Below are 19,327 nucleotides of genomic sequence, written 5' to 3'. Positions count from 1 at the left end.
TTTGGGAGGAATTGACGTTAATCTCCCAGTTCTACAGGTAGACAATTGACTTAGCCCTGGCCAACAAGAGCACTGCCTCCCCCTGTTTTCAGCAATTGATTCTGAGCTTAGCATGGATCCCAGATCAACCAAGGATGTTTGGTTTTTCGTTTTCATTTGCTTTTCGGGCCGCACCCGAGGCATATGGAAGTTCCCAGGCTAGGGGTCGAATCGGAGTTGCAGCTGCCAGCCTACACCACAACCACAGAAATGCAGGATCCAAGTCTCATCTGCAACTTGCACCACAGCTCACAGCAACATTTGGATCCTTAACCTATTGATCAAGGCCAGGGATAGAACCTGCATTCTCATGAATACTAGTCAGGTTCTCAATTAGTTGGGAACTCCACTATATTCTACTTTGGCTTAGCCCATTGTGGGCTAGATTTTCTGCCACTTGCAACCAGGAGTCATAACTGATGGAGAAATATGACAGACTCCTATGCATTTTCTGTAAGCAAACAGAAGTCACCTCCAGACAGCTTAAGTTAAAAAAAAAAAAAAAAGGAAGTGGAGTTCCCATTGTGGCTCAGTGGAAACAAATCTGACTAGCATCCATGAGGTTGCAGGTTCAATCCCTGGGCTCACTCAGTGGGTTAAGGATCCGTTGTTGCCTTGAGCTGTGGTGCAGTTTACAGACTCGGCTCGGATCTGGCATTGCTGTGGCTGTGGTATAGGCTGGCAGCTGTAGCTCTGATTCAACCCCTAACCAGGGAACCTCCATGTGCCATGAGGGCTGCCCTAAAAAGCAAAAAAAAAAAAAAAAAGGAGAGACAGACTGTATACAATGTGCTAATTCCCCAAGGCAAAATCTCTTCTAAGTACTTTGCATATATTAACTCATTTTAATCCTTAGAGTAGTCATTTGAAATAGGTACTGTTATTATCCCTATTTTACAGATAAGGAAATTGAGACACTGACAGATAAAGTAACTTGCCTGTGGTCACACCGCTGGAAAGTGCTAGAACTGGGATGCAAACCCAGACAGCCTAGCCCCAGAGTCTGTGTTTAACCCACTATATCACAGGGCGTCTCCTGTAGAAAGGGAATGAAGGCAGGGCCGGCCAAAATACCAGCTTCCCGGCAGGTAATGCTCAAGGGAGACCCTATGGGGAACTTCCACTCTCTCTGTATTATTTTTTTAGCTACCATGTATTAACTAGAAAAAAAAATAACAGATTTCTATTTTGGAAATTATAAAAGAAAATCCTGCTTTGGAGTTCCCGTCATGGCTCAGTGGTTAATGAACCCGACTAGCATCCATGAGGACTCGGGTTCCATCCCTGGCCTTGCTCAGTGGGTTAAGGATCTGGCTTTGTCGTGAGCTGTGGTGTAGGTCGAAGAGATTCGGTTCAGATCCTGCGTTGCTGTGGCTGTGGCATAGGCCAGCAGCTACAGCTCTGATTCAACCCCTAGCCTGGGAACCTCCATATGCCCTAAAAAAGAAAAAAAAAAAAAAAAAATCCTGCTTAGCCAATAGAGAAAAGGAAGGAACCCAGAGCTGGTGATCTCACTCTCTACCAGCCACTAAGAAGTCTATGAAATTTCTAGAGCCCAGGGGAGTTCCAGCTGTCACCAGGTTGAGGAAACCCAGGGTGTCAGGAAGGCTTTATGCATCATAAAGGCGGTGTTTGGAACCAACAAGATGGGGTGGGGGGGTGCGTTGGTGAAGCAAATTGAAGTGGCCGCTGCCTGCAGACTTCTGCCCTCACTGAAACCCTGCTGGGCTCGGTTCCTGCTGTGCCCCCGCTTTTGGGGTGGACCTCTCCCACAACCATACTCTTCCTTCCTCCGGGCAGTCCGCTCTGTCCTCTTCAATCTGCAGAGCCCGCTCCTTCAAATGTGGAACAAGTTTTACCAAGGCTCCAAGCCTGAGAACAGATAGGCCATAACAGCTCCAAACCTCCTTCTTCTGACTCAGCCTTTAGCTACAGGACAGTGGAGACAACGATGTTCTAGACACTATCCTTTTCCAGGAACGCTGGCCTGCCAGTTTGAAAGTATACGCACTGAAGTCAGACCTAGGTTTGAATTCCACCTCGGTCACTAATGGGCTGTGTTACAACGGGAAAGTGGTCTAATGTCTCTGAGCTGCCATCCACTGCCAGGAAATAAAGTAATGGTACCAGGGCTGAAGTTTAGTCCCTACACACTGATACAGCTGGTCGTTAAAGCATCAAAATACTTCCAAATTGATTGGGATTAGCCCTCGGGCCCCTACCACCCTAGCATCTTTCCTGCCCACTCCACTCTTTGCAGAACAGAGTCCTTGATCTAGGACTAAGGCCAGCATCCATTCCGGTTGGTAATGCTTGTGCCTAAATGAGTTGTTAGTTTTTTGGGTTTTTTTTTTTTTTTGTCTTTTTGTCATTTCTTGGGCCGCTCCCATGGCATATGGGGGTTCCCAGGCTTGGAGTCGAATTGGAGCTGTAGCTGCTGGCCTACGCCAGAGCCATAGTAACGCGGGGATCCGAGCCGCATCTGCAGCCTACACCAAAGCTCACGGCAACGCCGGATCCTTAACCCACTAAGCAAGGGCAGGGAACGAACCTGCAACCTCATGGCTCCTGGTCGGATTCATTGACCACTGAGCCACGATGGGAACTCCGAGTTGTTAGGTTTTTTTTTTTAATATCCACCCCTGGCAGTGGTCATCTCTGGGATGATGCAGACTTGGCAGAGTGTCTGGCACAGAGCAAAGCAACTCAATCAATGTCAACTGCTATAGCTTTAAACACTGAACCTAAAGGGCAGAGGCAGGATCAAGATCAGAGCCTCATAAGCTGGTAAAGATGGGTTATGACTGGCAGATCAGGAACAATTAGAGGGCATGTGATGATTCATGGGCAAGGCTGTGTGGGTGGGCTGGCCGGGTTTAAAGAGCCAGAGCAAGACCAATCTATTCTGCTGGGCTTTGCCTTTCTAATGCCTTGGGCGATCCAAGGAGAATATTCTAATCCGAGGTCCCTTGGGTTGAGGACTTGAAGGCCTTAAAGAGAGGTGGTATTTTGTGCTGGCTACAAGTGTAGGTGCTGGAGCCAGAATGCTTGGGTTCAAATCCCAGCTCAGTGGCTTTACTAGCTTTGTGAACATGCCCTGGTCATGTAACAGTTCTGTGCCTCAATGTCTCATCTGTTAAATGGGAGTGATAAAAGTACCTGCCTCAGAAAAATCTTATGAGGAACAAAGTAGGTAATACATATAAAGTGTTAGAATAGCATTTGGCACAAAGTAAGGTCTCTATGTGTTAGTTATTATCAAGGAGGTCACAAATGTAGTGGAGCAGTCTAATTCGTGCCCACACAGGTCCGTCCACTTTTTTCTTCCCCTCCTAGTTGAAATTCTCCTCCTCCCCTAGGCCTCCTGTACCAGCTCCCACATTTTACAGACTGGGAAGCACAGAGTGAGAAGGATGTTGCCCATGGTCTTATGTGGGGTCATTGGCAAAGACGGGACTCCATTTTCAAATTCTAGAGACCACTTCCAGCATCTTATGCTGCCACTTCCACTTCCTCATGCTTTGGATTATGATATCAGTGAGCAGGGATGGGTCCCCAGGGCTAGAGGCTCAGGACGTGACGGAGTCAGGGCTTTCAAACACCTGTCCCTTGTCAGTCACCAAAGGGGACAGGGACGTGCCTACTTACTGGTGCCCCAGGTATGCTCTCATCCCACTAGGACGCCTGCAGCTAGGAGGAAGGGACAGCAAAACAGGTTCAAGAGGGACTGGGATGGTGCCTAAAGAAAAAGAGAGAACACCACTGACTTCTCCCCAGCGAGCCTGGCCATGAAGTTTCTGGGATCAGCCGAGAAACCAAGCCTTCGCTCTTGACCAGCTGGCCCCGCCCACCGCAAAAATTGCTTTCTTGGGCAGAAGTCCCGCCTCTCCCCCTCCCACCTCATGGCTCTTTAGCATCCCAGCTCTGATTGGACTAATCCCCAGACTCCCCGCCCTACTTTTGACAGATGCTTAGCAGTCCCTCCCCTGCACGTGGCCCAGCCAGAGGCTGGCTGCTCCCCTTCCCTACTCGCCCCCCCCACCTCCCCCAGCTTGGAGTAAAAAGGTTCCCTCTCGTCGCCTTGGGTCGGGAGCTCTCAGCTTCCATTGCAGCTGGGGCGGCAGGACAGGGCTTTGGGGAGACCCCCAAGTGCGGGAGGAGGTGTTCCCAGGGCCCTGAAACCTTCCAGACCTGCTCAGTGTAAACCGCCTCGGGCTTGTGTCAACATCCGAAGCCAGAGACTGGCGGCGGCTGGGGACAGACTTCGTCTAAGGAGACCGGAGGGTGGGGAATGGAGGGGTCCATAGGGTAGGCAGAGAGATCCCAGGAGGCTTCCTGAGACTGAGAAATAAGGAAAGTCTGTCTGGGGAGGGATCGGAATTAGAGGCTGTAAGGGGCCCAGGACTAGCGTGGGGCTAAGTGGAGCCTGGGTACTTCGCCATCCCCGTCCACTTGCCTGCTCTCAGTTCCTTGGCGAGAGGGGTGGTTGGGTTGGAAGGGGGATGAGAAGGCGTGGGCTGCTGACTACCGCATCTTTTTCCTCCCCACTCAGTTCCTCCTCACCCTCCTCTGATTTGGGGTGAGATACAGGAGGGGGTCACATCTTGTGACTCATCCCCTTTTCTGTCCCCACCCCCGCTGGGGCCCAAGAAGGAAAGGCTTAGAGACTCGGCTGTGGCTCTCTCGTTTCCATAGCAACCGTGCGGTTGTTTTCGCGGATCCATATCAATCGTGGACACTTTTAACCCCTGAGGCCCGGGTCTGAGCCTCGGGGAGGGAGACAGATGGGGGTACAGCCCTCCCTCTTCCTCGCGACTCTGGGAAGGTCAGGGAGGGCAGGCGGGGCGCGTTCTTGTAGCCCAGCCTCACTGGCCACTTGGTCCCCACCTGAAACCCCGCCTGCCACTCCGCCTCAGCCGAGCCAATCAACGCCTAATCTGCCCAGAATGAGGCGGGGCTTATGCAAATCGTGTCGCCTCCGACAGACACATAGTGATACAAGAGCTGGGAGGCGGCTCCGGCGCGGACCTTGGAGAACCTGGCGGCCGGCCCGCGAGCCAGTCTCGGTCCCCACGGCCCGCCGAGGCTCAGAGTCATCCAGCGACCCGGCGCTCGGCCTCAGGTAACGCGGGCAGGGCCGGGAGGAGGCCCTTGTCCCCTCCCCCTCCACTCTCCATTCCCATCCTCGTCTTCTGCCCCACTCTGATCCATCTCCCTGACCCCTGGTTCCACCATAGGAGGCAGTATATGGAGAGCCCGCCCCTGGCCAGAGGATTCCTCCCCACCCCTCCAGTCCATTCCAGACCCTACAGGTCCCAGGGAAGGAGGCAGAAGCGTGTCCTTACTCTCAGAGCAACCACTGCTCTCGCGCCCAACACACACACACCACACACACACACACACACACACACCTGGGGTCGCAGTGTTGCTGGTGCCAACGAAGGAACCCATCACTCTCCCTCCTTTGGAAATGGGAGATTGCCCCAGCCCCATGGCAACCACCCACCTCCACAGGTAGCCCTCACCGCACACCATCCAACCCCACCAAGAGGTCACTGCACTTCACACCACAATGTCGCTGGCCCCCAAGACAGCCTCCGCCTCCACAGAGAGCCCACTCCCACTTCACGTTGTCGCCTCAGACTGTCCGCACCTCCAGCTCTCAAGCTGACAGAGCTCATAGCATACTTGTGGGAGGGAGGAGGCTCCCACATCCAGTTCTCTTCCTTGAGACACTCTCTCAACAGCCCCCCTGCCCAGGGTCTCAGTGTGAGGCGCAGGCCTCTTTTGCCTGGTGGGAGGATGAACCAGGGACAACACCCCCAACAGACCGTCAAGGTCCCACCCAGCCTCCTCCATTCCCCCAGCTCTCAGCCCTCACGGCCAAAGCACCAAGTCTTCTCATTCCACCTCTCAAATATCTAATTCATACCCTTCCTGGACTTCTGGCATCCAGCCGCTCCCTCTCTCCTATCTTCCTGTGGCTCCACAGGGACCATGACAAAGCTCCAGGTGTGCCTTGCCTAAGGCAGCCTGAACCTGGAGGGCAGAAGAGCCAGGCTCAGATCTTGCCTTTGCCTCAGTGGCTGTTTGACTTAGGCCAAGTCACTTCCTTCTCTGATCTTCCACCAAATGGGGAATTCAGGGGTGGGGTTGGTGTGGGCAAGCCAGAGTGTGGAGTTGATGAGATGATCTTGGACAGCTTTCCAGCACTGACATACTCTGGTTCTGTGGCTGATTATGAGAAAACAGGGCCCTCTCCCTCTTTCCCTGAACCTTTAGGACATTTGAGAGAGGAAGCCTCAGGGACTTTAGTCCTCACTGAAAGGACATTGCTTCTTTCCCAGACCTGAGTATGGACCACCCCCTCCCACACACTTTCCAGACCCAGGCTTCTTCTCAGCTTTTAGGAGTCCCTCCTAGGTCATCAGCCCGCATGACATGGGCAGGTTCAGGGTAGAGGAATTCAACAGGACCTACCCTTTTTTTGTCATCCCCTGTTTCTCAATAATAAGGAGAAGGAGAAGACCTGACTGTTGCTGCTATGGCCGCTGCTTGGAGAAGAGCAAAGGAAGGAGAGGAAAGAGAAAAATCTCCTGACCAGGGAGCTGTTGTCACCATAGCAACAGTCTCAGCACCAGCTCCTCTGAAGCTGGGTGAGGGTGTGGGATTATTGCCTCCCTCAGTCCCTCCCACCCTTCCTGCCACCTCTCCCTCTGGAGCCCACACTCCTGGGCCCTGCCCTCTGAAAGTAGCTTCTGAGCCCAGAGGGACAGCGGCTTTGTGTATGGGGCAGTGCCAGCTCCTTCAAGGCTGGAGGGCAGCCCTCAAGAGGAGCCTGCCCATCTTCAGCATGGCCGCAGCTGCAACAGGACATGCCCCCAGTGGGTTCTGGCCTTCACCTTTCTGCTGACGGGCTCTACTTGACCTTGGGTGAACTCTTCCTTTCCCCATTGTCTCTAAGGTGCCATGGCAGGAGAACACAGATAAACAAACCAGCCAGCCATCATCTCAAGGAGAAAAAAGGGGGTTCTGCCTCTCCCATATAATCCATGCAGGGACATTCATTAAACATGTCTGTGTTCCAGACATGGCCTTTAGGTCTCTGCAGGGCAGTTCTGTACTGTCACAGAGGGCAGAATGGAAACCTGCGTGGGGCAGCTACAAGAGGGCACGATAGGAACAGTGGGAGAAACACTTTTCTCACTGGCCCAGCTGCTCCCAAGAAGGCTGGGTTACATCAAGTAGGGATAAACTCTTTGCCATGGAGCAAAAGGTCTAGAGAACTTTTCCTGGCTCAGGCAAGAATTTAATGCAAAGGTCTCCCCCAAATCAGGCTCTATTCCCGAATTCTAGAGCGCCAGGTGAGGGTCAGAGGACTCTGGAGTCTATGCACCTGTGGGCTCAACTCCATGCCCAGAATGCCAAGTCCATGCTGCTGACTGTCTACTCTCCAGGCTGGGGGAGGCTGATCATAAGGCAGTGGGCTTCAGTCAGGCCCAAAGGCTGATTATAGCTGCATCAGCCCAGAAGGGCAGAAAGGCTATTAGGGAAGATGAAAACAGCCAAGCAATAGTTGAAATAGGTTCTGGCTTGAAAGTACGTAGTTGAGAGGGGAGCAGTGGGAGGTGAGGCTAGACAGGTAGACACCTTGACATCAGATTCTAGAGGACTCTGGAGTTTGAGGGGGCTCATGGGCAAGGCCACCATCTATCTCTAGTTTATATTGTACTTTTGGGCAATAACAGAAAAAACATTCTCTTGGGACAGAGGAATCAGAAAGAAAGGCACTCCCTCCAAGGCAGTTGAGCTCAGGGGCATGGCTTGGCAAAGCAGTGCCCCAACTGGCTTTCAGCCCCCTCCACTGTGCCCCTGGCCCTGGCTATGACAGAGGACAGAGTGAAGGTTTCGGGAGTACTTCAAAAGGAAGAATACTAGGACTTATAGCAAGTTGGACTTAGAGATAAGGGAGAAATTAAAGGTAACTAGGAAAGAAGGAAGGGCCATGGAAAGAGAAGGATCATCACAGGTTGAGGGCGAGTCTGGTCGTGGATGTGCTGAATCAGAGGTGCTGGTGGGCCACCCCAAGGGATAGATATTTCCTGGGTATCAGATACCATGACCTAGAGCCAACAAGATGGTCCTATTAAGGCCAAGAGGAAGATCAGAGCTATGGCTTCCTTGGAGGGTGGGTGGAAGTCTTTGCTGGACAAGAGTAGCCATGACTTGGAGTGGGTAGTCCAGACAGGTGATATGGATTCAGCCTGGTTTCTCATCCCCTTCCACTAGCTTACTGTGTAAGTCTGAGCCAGCTTTCTCTTTTCTCTGAGTTCCAACTTTCACTAAAATACAGGGATGATCTTAAAAAGGGCATCTCCAGCTTTGGCTGGCAGTGCCCTTTAAGATCTAAGAGCAGTAGAAGGAATGAGGCGAAATGAAGGAGGAGGCTTAGTCTTGCTGGGCGTGGGGTCAAATAGGGGCTGAGAACACGTATGGCCCCAGGAGACAGAAAGTGGTTTGAAGGCAGAACGGGACAGGGAAGAGAAAAGGGGCAAAAGATGAGAGCCATACAGACACCATCACACACACACACACCCACACACACACTCCACGCGCACGCGCACTCAGGCAGATTTGCAGTCTCATACACTGACGTGCTCCCACCCACACCCAGCTCCTTACACAGACACTCAGGCACATCCCACAGGAGACAGAGAGAGAAGCTCTGCCTCCCCCATCAGACACCTCCACCTCTGGGTTCATGAGCATCCTTGACTATATCCCGAGCCTTCTGTGTGCTTTGGACTGGAGGAAGGGGCGGCTGAAAATGGAGTCTGACTCCTGCCCAGGGGTGTTCCAGATGCATCCTTGACTCTGGCCCCAGGGCAGCCGTTTTGGTCCCCACAGTTCCAGGTTCCCAAAGATGGTGTGCCTCCCCTGGGAGCATATGGGATTCGTCATCCTCTGGGGGTGGTAAGAGGCAGAGGAAGTTGTTGCCCCCGACTGGTCTCTGATCTTCCTCAAGGCCTGGCAGAGGAATTGGAGGCCCAGAGATATCCTGTAACTCACTTGAGGTCCTGCAGCAAGAGAGGGGGCATGGAAGCAGCTGATCTCAGATCTCGTTGTCTAGGACACTCTCACCAGTAAGGATGAGAAGCCACATTGGTGGAATTCCTGCTGTGGCACAACAGGATCAGCGGCGTTTTGGGAGCACTGGGACACAGGTTCCATCCTTGGCCTGGCACAGTGGGTTAAGCATCTGGCATTGCTGCAGCCATGGCTTAGTCTTGACTACAGCTTGGTTCAGATCCCTGGCCTGGGAACTCCATATGCTGCAGGGCAGCCAAAAAGAAAGGAAAGAAGGAAGGAAGGAAGGAGAGAGAGAGAGAAAGAAAAAGAAGGAAGGAAGGAAGGAAGGAAGGAAGGAAGGAAGGAAAGAAAGAAAGAAAGAAAGAAAGAAAGAAAGAAAGAAAGAAAGAAAGAAAGAAAGGAAGGAAGGAAGGAAGGAAGGAAGGAAGGAAGGAAGGAAGGAAGGAAGAAAGGACACCGCACTGGCAAGCAGTGAGCCGTACAAGTGGAATTCCTTCTGCCAGCCTGAGGGCTTCCTTTTCCAGAGTGCCTTTAGGACAGGCTACCCTGCAGCTGGGATCTGGCCCCCTTCCAAAGAGATTCCAGGCAGGTCAAACTCACCTCCCAGGCCATGTCCTGGGAAACTCAGTCTCTAGAGGGACAATCTTGCCAGGAAGGTCTGATAAGAATGTCCACCCAGGCTTCAGGGCCTGGCAGCCACTCCACCCAGGCTTCCTGGGGAGAGCGTGTACCTCCCTCTGCAAAAACTTCCCCAGGTGCTAGCCACCTGAGGGGCTCGTGTTCCCGCTGGAGACTGACCCTACATCCTCTCCAAACCTGCAGCTGCCTCAACCCCTCTGTCCCTCTCCCCGCACCCTCTGTCTAGTTAGTCAGAAAGTCCTGTCAGTGCCCCCTCATCAGTCCATCCACATCCCTCCACAACCCCTATCCTAGGGTCATCGTCCCTCCCCTGAATTATGGAGCAGGACCCTCTCTGCTCTCCCTCCCTGCCCCCACCCAGGTCATCTTGCACACAGTCACCAAAGGAACACATTCCTTCTCTCTGGGTCCCCAGAACTTAGTTCAGGACCTACCATATTATAAACAATCTTTAAGCATTTGTGGAATGAATGTGGTCTTCCTACCCTTTGCTTTAGAACTCCAGGAGCTTTTGTCCTCTATGGTTAAAGGCCAAACTCCTTGGCATGGTGTGAAGGCCCTTTACAATCAGCCATCCACATCTTAGACCCAGTTATGAGTAAGTGAAAGTTGGTTCATGTCTGCTTTACCTCCCTCAGTAGCACAGGGCCCAGCACACCGTCAGCCTCAATAAGTGCTCAGGGAATGAATGAATGAATGAATGAATGAATAAAAAACAGAATGCAGAGTTCCTGTTGTGGCTCAGCAGGAACAAACCTAACTAGTGTCCAGAGAATGAGGGTTTGATCCCAAGCCTCACTCAGTGGGTTAAAGATCTGGTGTTGCCATGAGCTGTGGTGTAGGTTGTAGATGCGGCTCAAATCCTGCATTGCTGTGGCTGTGGTGTAGGCAGGTAGCTAGCCTAGGAATTTCCATATGCTGCAGGTGCAGCCCTAAAAAGACAAAACAAACAAACAAACAAAGCCGGAATGCAATCAGGGTCATCAGTGCTTCTGGCTAGGCCTTCTATTTGAACAGAGGAAGAAGGGAGAGAAGCTTCTTATTGGGGTGGCCTGGAAGGCCCTGAGGAAGAACTTGGAGGAGAGAGCCAGGGGAGCACACGAGGACCTTGCCTGATAGGAGAGAAGCCTCTAGGGTAGGTAGGGGCTGAGTGCAGAAAGCGCTGAATAGCAAGGAGAGGACTGAGACTCTATTTTGCAGGCGTAGGGAGATGGAAGGTGTAAAGAGGGGCGAAGAGGATGAAGATGGGGGCACATAGGCTGGTAAGGGAGGAGGAGGGGAGCTGAGACCTGGAAGCCTGGAGATCCCGGCTGTCAGGGGAGGAAATCTGCTGTAGAGAGAGGAGACCCTGTGATGGGGGAGTGTCATGAGGGGAAGGCCCTCCACTTTGTGGGGAAGGGGGCAGGAGGGGAGGCAGGAGCTCCTGTAGGAAGGGGCGTGGTGAAAGGACAGAGCCCAGTTGTTGGAGGTGGGGATTGTTGGGGGCAGGGGTGGTAAGACCAGGGAACCAGGAAGGGTCCTGGCTGTGAGAATGTGGAGTTTTTTTTTTATGGGAGGCGGCTGCTATGAAGAAAGGGAACCCTTATCCTACAGAGACTTGTGGAAAGGCTGCCGAGGTGAGGGCCTTGCCCTGGACCAAACTGAGGGAGCCCCTTGTCCCCCAGGCCCTGCCATGGGGAAGACCAATAGCAAGCTGGCCCCAGAGGTGCTGGAAGACCTGGTTCAGAACACCGAGTTCAGCGAGCAGGAGCTGAAGCAGTGGTACAAGGGCTTCCTGAAGGACTGCCCCAGCGGCATCCTCAATCTGGAGGAGTTCCAGCAGCTCTACATCAAGGTGGGCGGGGCCCTGCTTAAGGGGCGGAGCCAGACGCTCCAGGGGCGGGCCGGACAGGCGGGGGCGGGGCCAGGCATCCAGGGGGCGGGCTGGACCAGTAGGGTGGGCCAGGAGGGCGAGGCTGGCGCGGCGCTCTAACCCCGGCGGCATTCCTGGCTTCAGTTCTTCCCGTACGGCGACGCCTCCAAGTTTGCGCAGCACGCTTTCCGCACCTTCGACAAGAATGGCGACGGCACCATCGATTTCCGGGAGTTCATCTGTGCCCTTTCGGTCACCTCCCGCGGCAGCTTCGAGCAGAAACTCAACTGGGCCTTTGAGATGTACGACCTGGACGGCGACGGGCGCATCACGCGCCTCGAGATGCTGGAGATCATCGAGGTGCGCTGGGGAGGAGCCGGGAGGCCGGAGTGCGCTGTGGTGACGCGCTCCGTGGCTTCGCCGTGTGTGGGGGCGAGTCGGGGGGGGCTTCTCTGGCACTGCCCTCTCCAGCCACATCACTCAAGCCTCAGGAGCCCCTTCGCTGCCCTGCACCCTTCCTGGATCCAGTGGCTACCATTGGTTAGCAGAGTAGGAGACTTTTGTGCTAAGTGCTTTATCCCACAATTCTAGGGGGAGGTAATGCTGGAAACCTCATTTTACAGATGAGGAAATGTTATCAAGAGGCGTTCGAGATTCCAGTCCAAGGAGTCTGATTCCAGAGTCTAAGTTCTTAACTCATTATTCTTTCAACAAATATATATATAGAGAGAGTGCCTATGACGGACCTGGTCCTGTTTAAAGTTCCTGCTTACGGAATTCCCTTCGTGGCTCGGTGGAAACGCATCTGATTAGGATCCCTGAGGACGCAGGTTTGATCCCTCGCCTCGCTCAGTGGGTTAAGGATCCGGCGTTGCCGCGAGCTGTGGTGTAGGTCACAGACGAGGCTCAGATCCCGCCTTGCTGTGGCTCTGGCGTAGGCTGGCGGCTACAGCTCCGATTCGACCCCTAGCCTGGGAACCTCTATATGCCGCAGGAACGGCCCTAGAAAAGGCAAAAAGACAAAAATAAAAATAAAAAAATTAAAAATAATAAAGTTCCTGCTTATGGAGTTCCCTTCGTGGCTCAGTGGAAACGAATCTGATTAGGATCCCTGAGGACGCAGGTTCGACCCCTGACCTCCCTCAGTGGGTTAGGGATCTGGTGTTGCCGTGAGCTGTGGTGTAGGTCACAGACGAGGCCCAGATCTGGTGTTGCTGTAGCTGTAGCATAGGCGAGCAGTTCAGCCCTTAGCCTGGGAACCTCCATGTGCCCTGCTTGTGGCCCTAAAAAAAGAGTCCAAAAAAAAAAAAAAAAGTTCCTGCTTACATGGGACATTCCTCATGGTGAGAAAATTTAACAATAGCAAAACCTATGCTATGTCAGCAGCAAGTGTTATGAAGAAGATAAGCAAAATGAAGTAGGAGAGAAAGTGATGGAGAAAAAGCAATTTTATATAAGGTGAAATGTGAGCAGCAACCTGGATAAGGTGAGGGAGCTGACCTAGTAGGTGTCTGGAGGAAGGGTGGTCTCTGCATGGGGAACAAAAAATGCAAAGACCCCTGAGGTTAGTTAGCCTGTGTATCCAGTGTTCAAGGAGTGGCCAGGAAGCCAGGGTGGAAGGAGAGACGTGAGCAAGGAGAGAGTGATAGGAAGGGGGTCAGAAAAGTAGCCAGGAATCCGTCTGTCAGCATCATAGTCTGGGGTAGAAAGTTGACTTTCTCCTGAGTGAGATGGGAAGCCCTTAAGGTCTCTGTCTATACTCTGTGTGGAGAATAGACCGAGGGGGTGGAGAGCAGCAGAAGCAGGGAGACCAGTTCAGAGACTTCTGCAACAGTCCATCGGGAGCGGGTGGAGGTGACAACCATGGAGGAGCAGGGGAGGTAGTAGGAAGAGGCTGGATATTGGACTTACTGCAAAATTATGGCTGACAGGATTTGCTGAAAGATTGGATATGGGTGTGATAAAAGGGGGGTCAAGAAGAGTGTCATGGGTTTTGGTCCAAACATCCAGGAGAATGAATTTGCTATTTTCTGAGACAGAGCATGCTGGGGCAGGAGCAGTGGGAGCAGATGAAGAGTTGGGTATTAGACATGTTTTGGTGTGAGATGCTCACTAAATACCCAGCCTTTTTTTTTTTTTTTTGTCTTTGTTGAGGGCCGCACCCGAAGCATATGGAGGTTCCCAGGCTAGGGATTGAATCGGAGCTGTAGCTGCCAGCCTACACCACAGCCACAGCAACGTGGGATCCAAGCCTCGTCTTCGACCTACACCACAACTCACAGCAATGCTGGATCCTTAACCCACTGAGCGAGGCCAGGGATCGAACCCGCAACCTCATGGCTCCTAGTCAGATTCGTTAACCACTGAGCCACGACGGGAATTCCTAAATACTCAGTCTTAATGAGCATTCATCACCTCCTAGTATCCTTGCCATCTCCCAGTGTCCTCCGTGCCCACTGCGGGACGTCTTTCCTTCACCCCGAATTCTCCTAGCTCCCAGTGAGTGTTCACACCTCCCTCCTTGCCTCACCAGGCTATCTACAAGATGGTGGGCACCGTGATCATGATGCGCATGAACCAGGATGGGCTCACACCCCAGCAGCGTGTGGACAAGATCTTCAAGAAGATGGACCAGGACAAGGATGACCAGATTACACTGGAGGAGTTCAAGGAGGCGGCCAAGAGTGACCCGTCTATTGTGCTGCTGCTGCAGTGTGACATGCAGAAGTAGAGGCTGGTGAGGGGCAGGGCCCCTGGCCAGGAGGGGCGTGGCCACCTCCCAACCCAGTGACCTCTCTGGCTGGCCCTTCCTAGGGGGAGGGGGACTCCAGCCTCACTCTCTGGCCCACCCACCCCTCTGCCCAAGCCCTTGCTCCCCTCAGTCAAGATCCTTGAGGGACCACCTCACCCTGGAATCGAGACAGATCCTCAGGTATCCTATGGTCCAGCCCCAGCCCCAGTCTTGGCCCACAACTACCATCTACTGGGCATAGGGGAGTTTTTGCCCCAAAGTGTAGGGTAAAGGAGGGGGGGCTGGGTTCTGCTGTGAAATTCTGTTCTTCCTGGGATTGTGCTTTATAGGATGTGGTCCCACAGACCCCAGTTAAAGGGCCAAATTGGGTCTGTCCTTTGCTGAGGACCCAGATCCCTTCAAGGTGGTCTGTGCCCTGCCCCCACAATTCTACCTGGCACCTCCGGCCCCCGCCTTTGGAGTGTTCATTCAGTCCTTTCTTCAGCTAACCTTTATCGAGCACCTGTTCAAGGCCAGGCACCTCTAGGTGCTAAGGCTGTGGTAGTTTACAAGACACATTCTGTGCCCTCTGGCAGCTCATAGGTAGTACGGTCAGGGTCTCAGACAGGGATGTCAAACATGGGTGAGTAGACGATGCAGTCAGGCTGGTTAGTTTGAGAAGAACTATTACATCTTTCGCTTCGGCTTCATGCAGAGCTATAGGAGGATGAAATGAGAAGTGTTTGGAAGTCTAAGAACCGTGTCAGTGGAAGTTTTAAGAAAAACTGAAATTTATGTAATCCTTATTTTTATAGTACCCTTTTAAAAGAGCTAAAATCCTTTATTCATTGAGGATATTAAACATACTTTATATTACTGGGTTTCTTGTAAAATGATTAAATGAATATGGAAAATGCTAATTTTCAGGGGAAAAAAAAGAGCTGAGAAAAAAAGAGAAAATACCACCCAGCTTACCAGATGACACTTTTTCTTATCAGGCTAAGCCCTGAGCTGTCACCATCAGCAGCTTCTGCTACTTCCTTTTTCATGATCTTTTTCAGTTCAGTGAGCAAGTCTCTACTGTGCACTTATTCTGGTTGGATGCTGACTTCAGAAACAGAAAATACAAGGTTTGCTGAGACGGAGGTGAGCATAGTTCCCACAGCTGGATTTGGTCTAGTTTAAGGATGGGTTTATTCTTTCTCTGCTATCGAAGCAGAAGGAGCTAGAAGAGGACCAGCCGACCACTGTTCAGGCTGCCAGCATTTATGGACCAAATGCTTGAAAATGTGCTGGGCGTGCTCCACTTGAAAGGCTTTTTCTAATCCCAAATCCTGAATCTGCCAGGTATTTCATCATCTTCCAAATGCACTGGCTTTGCTTTCCAATGTTTGCTTTCCAATTTTGGATCCACGAGCTATACAGCTGCATGCTTTGACTGCCAGAAAATTAATCCTGCTTCTTCATCAAGTCTTTCACATTACTTTCTTCTGTACTTGTAATCAGAAATTAGCTTTGATGCGCAGTGACTGTGGATTTCCTCTTGAACTGCTGGGGAAAACAGTCTAGTACACAGGTGCCATCAGCCCAGGGTAGGAGCAGGGAATGATTGCTGGGTCGAGGGTGAGTGGTGGTCATGCAGGACTGTATGTGTAGGAAAGAGATGCAACATACCTCTTACTTCTGAGTGCGCACCTGTCCTCCCTCTCTGCAGGTGGAAACTCTTGGGGATGATGACCTTTGGTCTCAAACTCTATCAGACCTTCCTTCTTGCTGCCCCTGGAGGTAGCAAGTTCACTGAGTTGTCACCTTCTTTCTATCCCTCTGCCTATGACCAGCCACATGATAAGCCGGGGAACTCACATCCTTGGGCAATAGCCAGCAGCCTTTTATTCAGTAATATCTCAAGGGATGTTCCATTGCTCTCAGGAGCTAGCTGTTAGGTGTGTCTTATGCTTTCAGCACCAGGGATACATAGGGACTCAACTGCCCAGCTCAGCTGAGACTTCCAGTGGAAGGCCTTTGACAAAGTGGGGAAAAAACTACCCGTCAAACGTTGACTCTAACCTAATTCACAATCACACAGAACTTCATGGCTTTCCAAGGCTTGCCATCAACCACATCTCATTTTATCCTCCCATCCTAGGGAAATAGGGATTTTTCATTCCATTTCTCCAGACTTGGGAACTGAGGCACAGAATGAAGTTCCTTGTACACAAGCATGGTCAGGAAGTGGTACAGTGCCAAGACTTGAACCCAAGGCTCGGTGAGGGTTTCTTCCCTTCAGAGTCTCTTCTCTGCTCATTCCTCTGACTCTGAGTTGTGCAGAGGTTTGACTGCAGGGCAAGCTAAGTTGGTTTGGGTCTTTTACAAGCTTCCTGCTAAGATGATTCTGAGGGTGTAGTCTTCCAAAAAGAAATAGGAGCTTGGCTGAAGCTCCTACATTCTCAAGCATCTTATTTTCTGCTTCTGGGCAGCTCTGCTTACAGGTCAGTGCTGTCCTAGGAGGTCTCTGCCTCAACCCTGGGAGCATCTTGCACTGTCTTTACTGCCATCTTCCTCCTTAAGAGAATTTTTTTTTTTTCCCCATCTGGTGGCAAAATTCTACCCATGAGGGCATGTTTGATCACTCCATGCTTCTGGACACATACCCATAGGTGATATTTGCTGGTCAGGCCAAAGATCCTCAGACATCCTAGCAGTGTGACCACATCATGCCAGGCTAGGAACTGGGACCACTGTGTTGCTGATGGGAGGAGCCACAGATGGGCCAGACCTTGCTCCCACATATTCCTGGATGTCCCAGGGACTATGTGCTTGGGAATTCCTGTGGTAGAGCACTGGCCCTGCCTTGAGAAGGGAGGCAGGCCTCCCATCCTGCCCCAGCTGAGAGGGACTTGCCATAGAGCATAAGATTAGCAGACACTGAAGTATGACTTGCACAGATACAAAAATATGCAGACAGTTAAAACGCTGATATAGCCAAACTCTCCTTTGAAGTTGTGCATCTTCTAGCAGCATCTCTGTGAATCGCAAAGTCCCCAAATCTGCCTTCTGACTGTATTCTGTCCTCATTCATCCTTTTGGAGTAACCCCTTATTTCTTATCTCTAAAAATCATCAGCAAGGATGACTTCAGATGGCCTCTCTAGTTTTTTGAGCTGTAGTCAGGATTATATGGCTGACCTTTAAATCAAAAGGAAAAAGGAAGCCCGTAGGCAACAGAAGTGAATTTCTCCAGACAATGGCAGAGTCTCTAGAGGTAGAAATTCACTCTGCTGCAGAGAGAAGAGGAGGGGAGAGAAGAGAGAGAAAGGGAGAATAAGGGAAGAAGCCAGGCAGGATAGTAAGCTGATACTGTAAATATTTTTACAGAAAAATTTACTAAAGCAACAAATATTTCCTGAAGCTCAACCCTGGGTGAGGCTTCGTGCTGTCTTTAGAGATCACTGTGGGGGCAAGAATACATTTCTTACATATCTTATTCATCAGTTTTGAGAAAAATAATTCAAATCTGTAATTGAAAAATCTCAGAAAAACATGGGATTTTTCTTTCTGAAATTTTCAGGATTTTCTTTTACCTTCGCCAGAGTGTGGGGGCAGGACTGGGCCTCCCAGGGGCTATAGCCCTTCCTGCTTGGTGAAGGCTGCAGGAGTGTGGAGGCCTGGAGAAGTAGGGGGCAGAGGGGGCCCTCCCAACTTGTTCTCCAGTGTGGCCCCTTGTCCCCTTCAGCTGTGCTGCTCCTGGCTGTGCCTGCAGTGACTGCCTCACTGTTCAACCTTGTGTTGTGTGGTGTGCTTATTTTTCACTGACAGTGAATAAAAGATGTGACCATGCTGAGAACTCCCTCTTTTTTTTTTGGTCTTTTTGCCTTTTCTAGGGCTGCACCTGTGGCGTATGGAGGTTCCCAGGCTAGGGGTTGAATCGGAGCTGTAGCCGCCAGCCTACGCCAGAGCCACAGCAACGCAGGTTCCGAGCTGTGTCTGACCTACACCATAGCTCGAGGCAACGCCGGGTCCTTAACCCACTGAGCAAGGTCAGGGATCGAACCCGAAACCTCATGGTTCCCAGTCAGATTTGTTAACCACCGCACCACGATGGGAACTCCAAGAGCTCCTTCTTTTCCCTAAGATGAGAAGGGGCTTGGAGGAGGGGGAGAAGAGGCCTGGGGGAGCTCACACACTGGGGGGGAACTCCGCACCCTCCTAAGGTCAGTCCTCCTGTTCTAGCAAGGACTCCGATTGTATGGATCAGAGATCCACTGGAGCAAGTTCAAAGAAAGGGGTGAGCAGATTACAAGGGACCCTGAAGATGGAAATACCAGAATGGCTGGCCCTCTAAAGATCAGGAACTGGCTGGAGTTCCCGTCATGGCTCAGTGGTTAATGAACCTGACTGGTATCCCTGAGGACGTGGGTTTGATCCTTGGCCTTGCTCAGTGGGTTAAGGATCTAGCGTTGCCATGAGCTGTGGTGTAGGTCAAAGACATGGTTCAGATCCCTCGTTGCTGTGGCTGTGTTGTAGGCCGGCAGCTGCAGTTCCAATTCAACCCCTAGCGTGGGAATCTCCATATGGCATAGATATGGCCCTAAAAGCACAAAAAACAAAAAACAAAACAAAAAAAAAAGGAACAGGAACTGACAATGGAGCCTCTTCCTGTTCATCCCTGGGCCTCATGGGCTCATCCTTTGGTGATATTCACATCTATGCTCTTTTCCTTGGTTTCTCTTCAGATGGCCTGGTTTCCTTGCCCTAAGTGTCTGCATCCCCAACTCTGTATCCAGAGTCACTAGCAATTGGCAACCCACTTCTGTGTCTCTTGATTCAGTTCTCAAGGGAAAGAATCTGATTGGTTCAACTTAGCTTTGGGTGGAAGCCCTTGGTCCATTCATCAGTGGTCAGACTGGATGCTAATCTGTGGGGCCTGTGGGCAGAGCAGTTCCCCCCAGAAGGGAGCCCGTGGCAGCAGACCTTGGA

At 51.6% G+C, this 19,327-nt stretch overlaps 1 protein-coding gene across 2 annotated transcripts; it reads left to right on the top strand.

Annotated features, from left to right (window-relative positions):
* HPCAL4 (hippocalcin like 4) lies at nt 4,981–18,194 on the top strand. Of its 2 annotated transcripts, XM_005665245.3 has the most exons (4): nt 4,981–5,161; nt 11,433–11,602; nt 11,765–11,980; nt 14,154–18,194. In XM_005665245.3, the coding sequence occupies exons 2-4, from the start codon at nt 11,441–11,443 to the stop codon at nt 14,349–14,351; spliced, it is 576 nt and encodes a 191-aa protein (XP_005665302.1). In that variant the 5' UTR covers nt 4,981–5,161; nt 11,433–11,440; the 3' UTR covers nt 14,352–18,194.

This window comes from Sus scrofa, chromosome 6, assembly GCF_000003025.6.
Source record: "Sus scrofa isolate TJ Tabasco breed Duroc chromosome 6, Sscrofa11.1, whole genome shotgun sequence".
Taxonomy (NCBI): domain Eukaryota; kingdom Metazoa; phylum Chordata; class Mammalia; order Artiodactyla; family Suidae; genus Sus; species Sus scrofa.
This window is presented reverse-complemented; position numbering and strand designations above follow the sequence as displayed.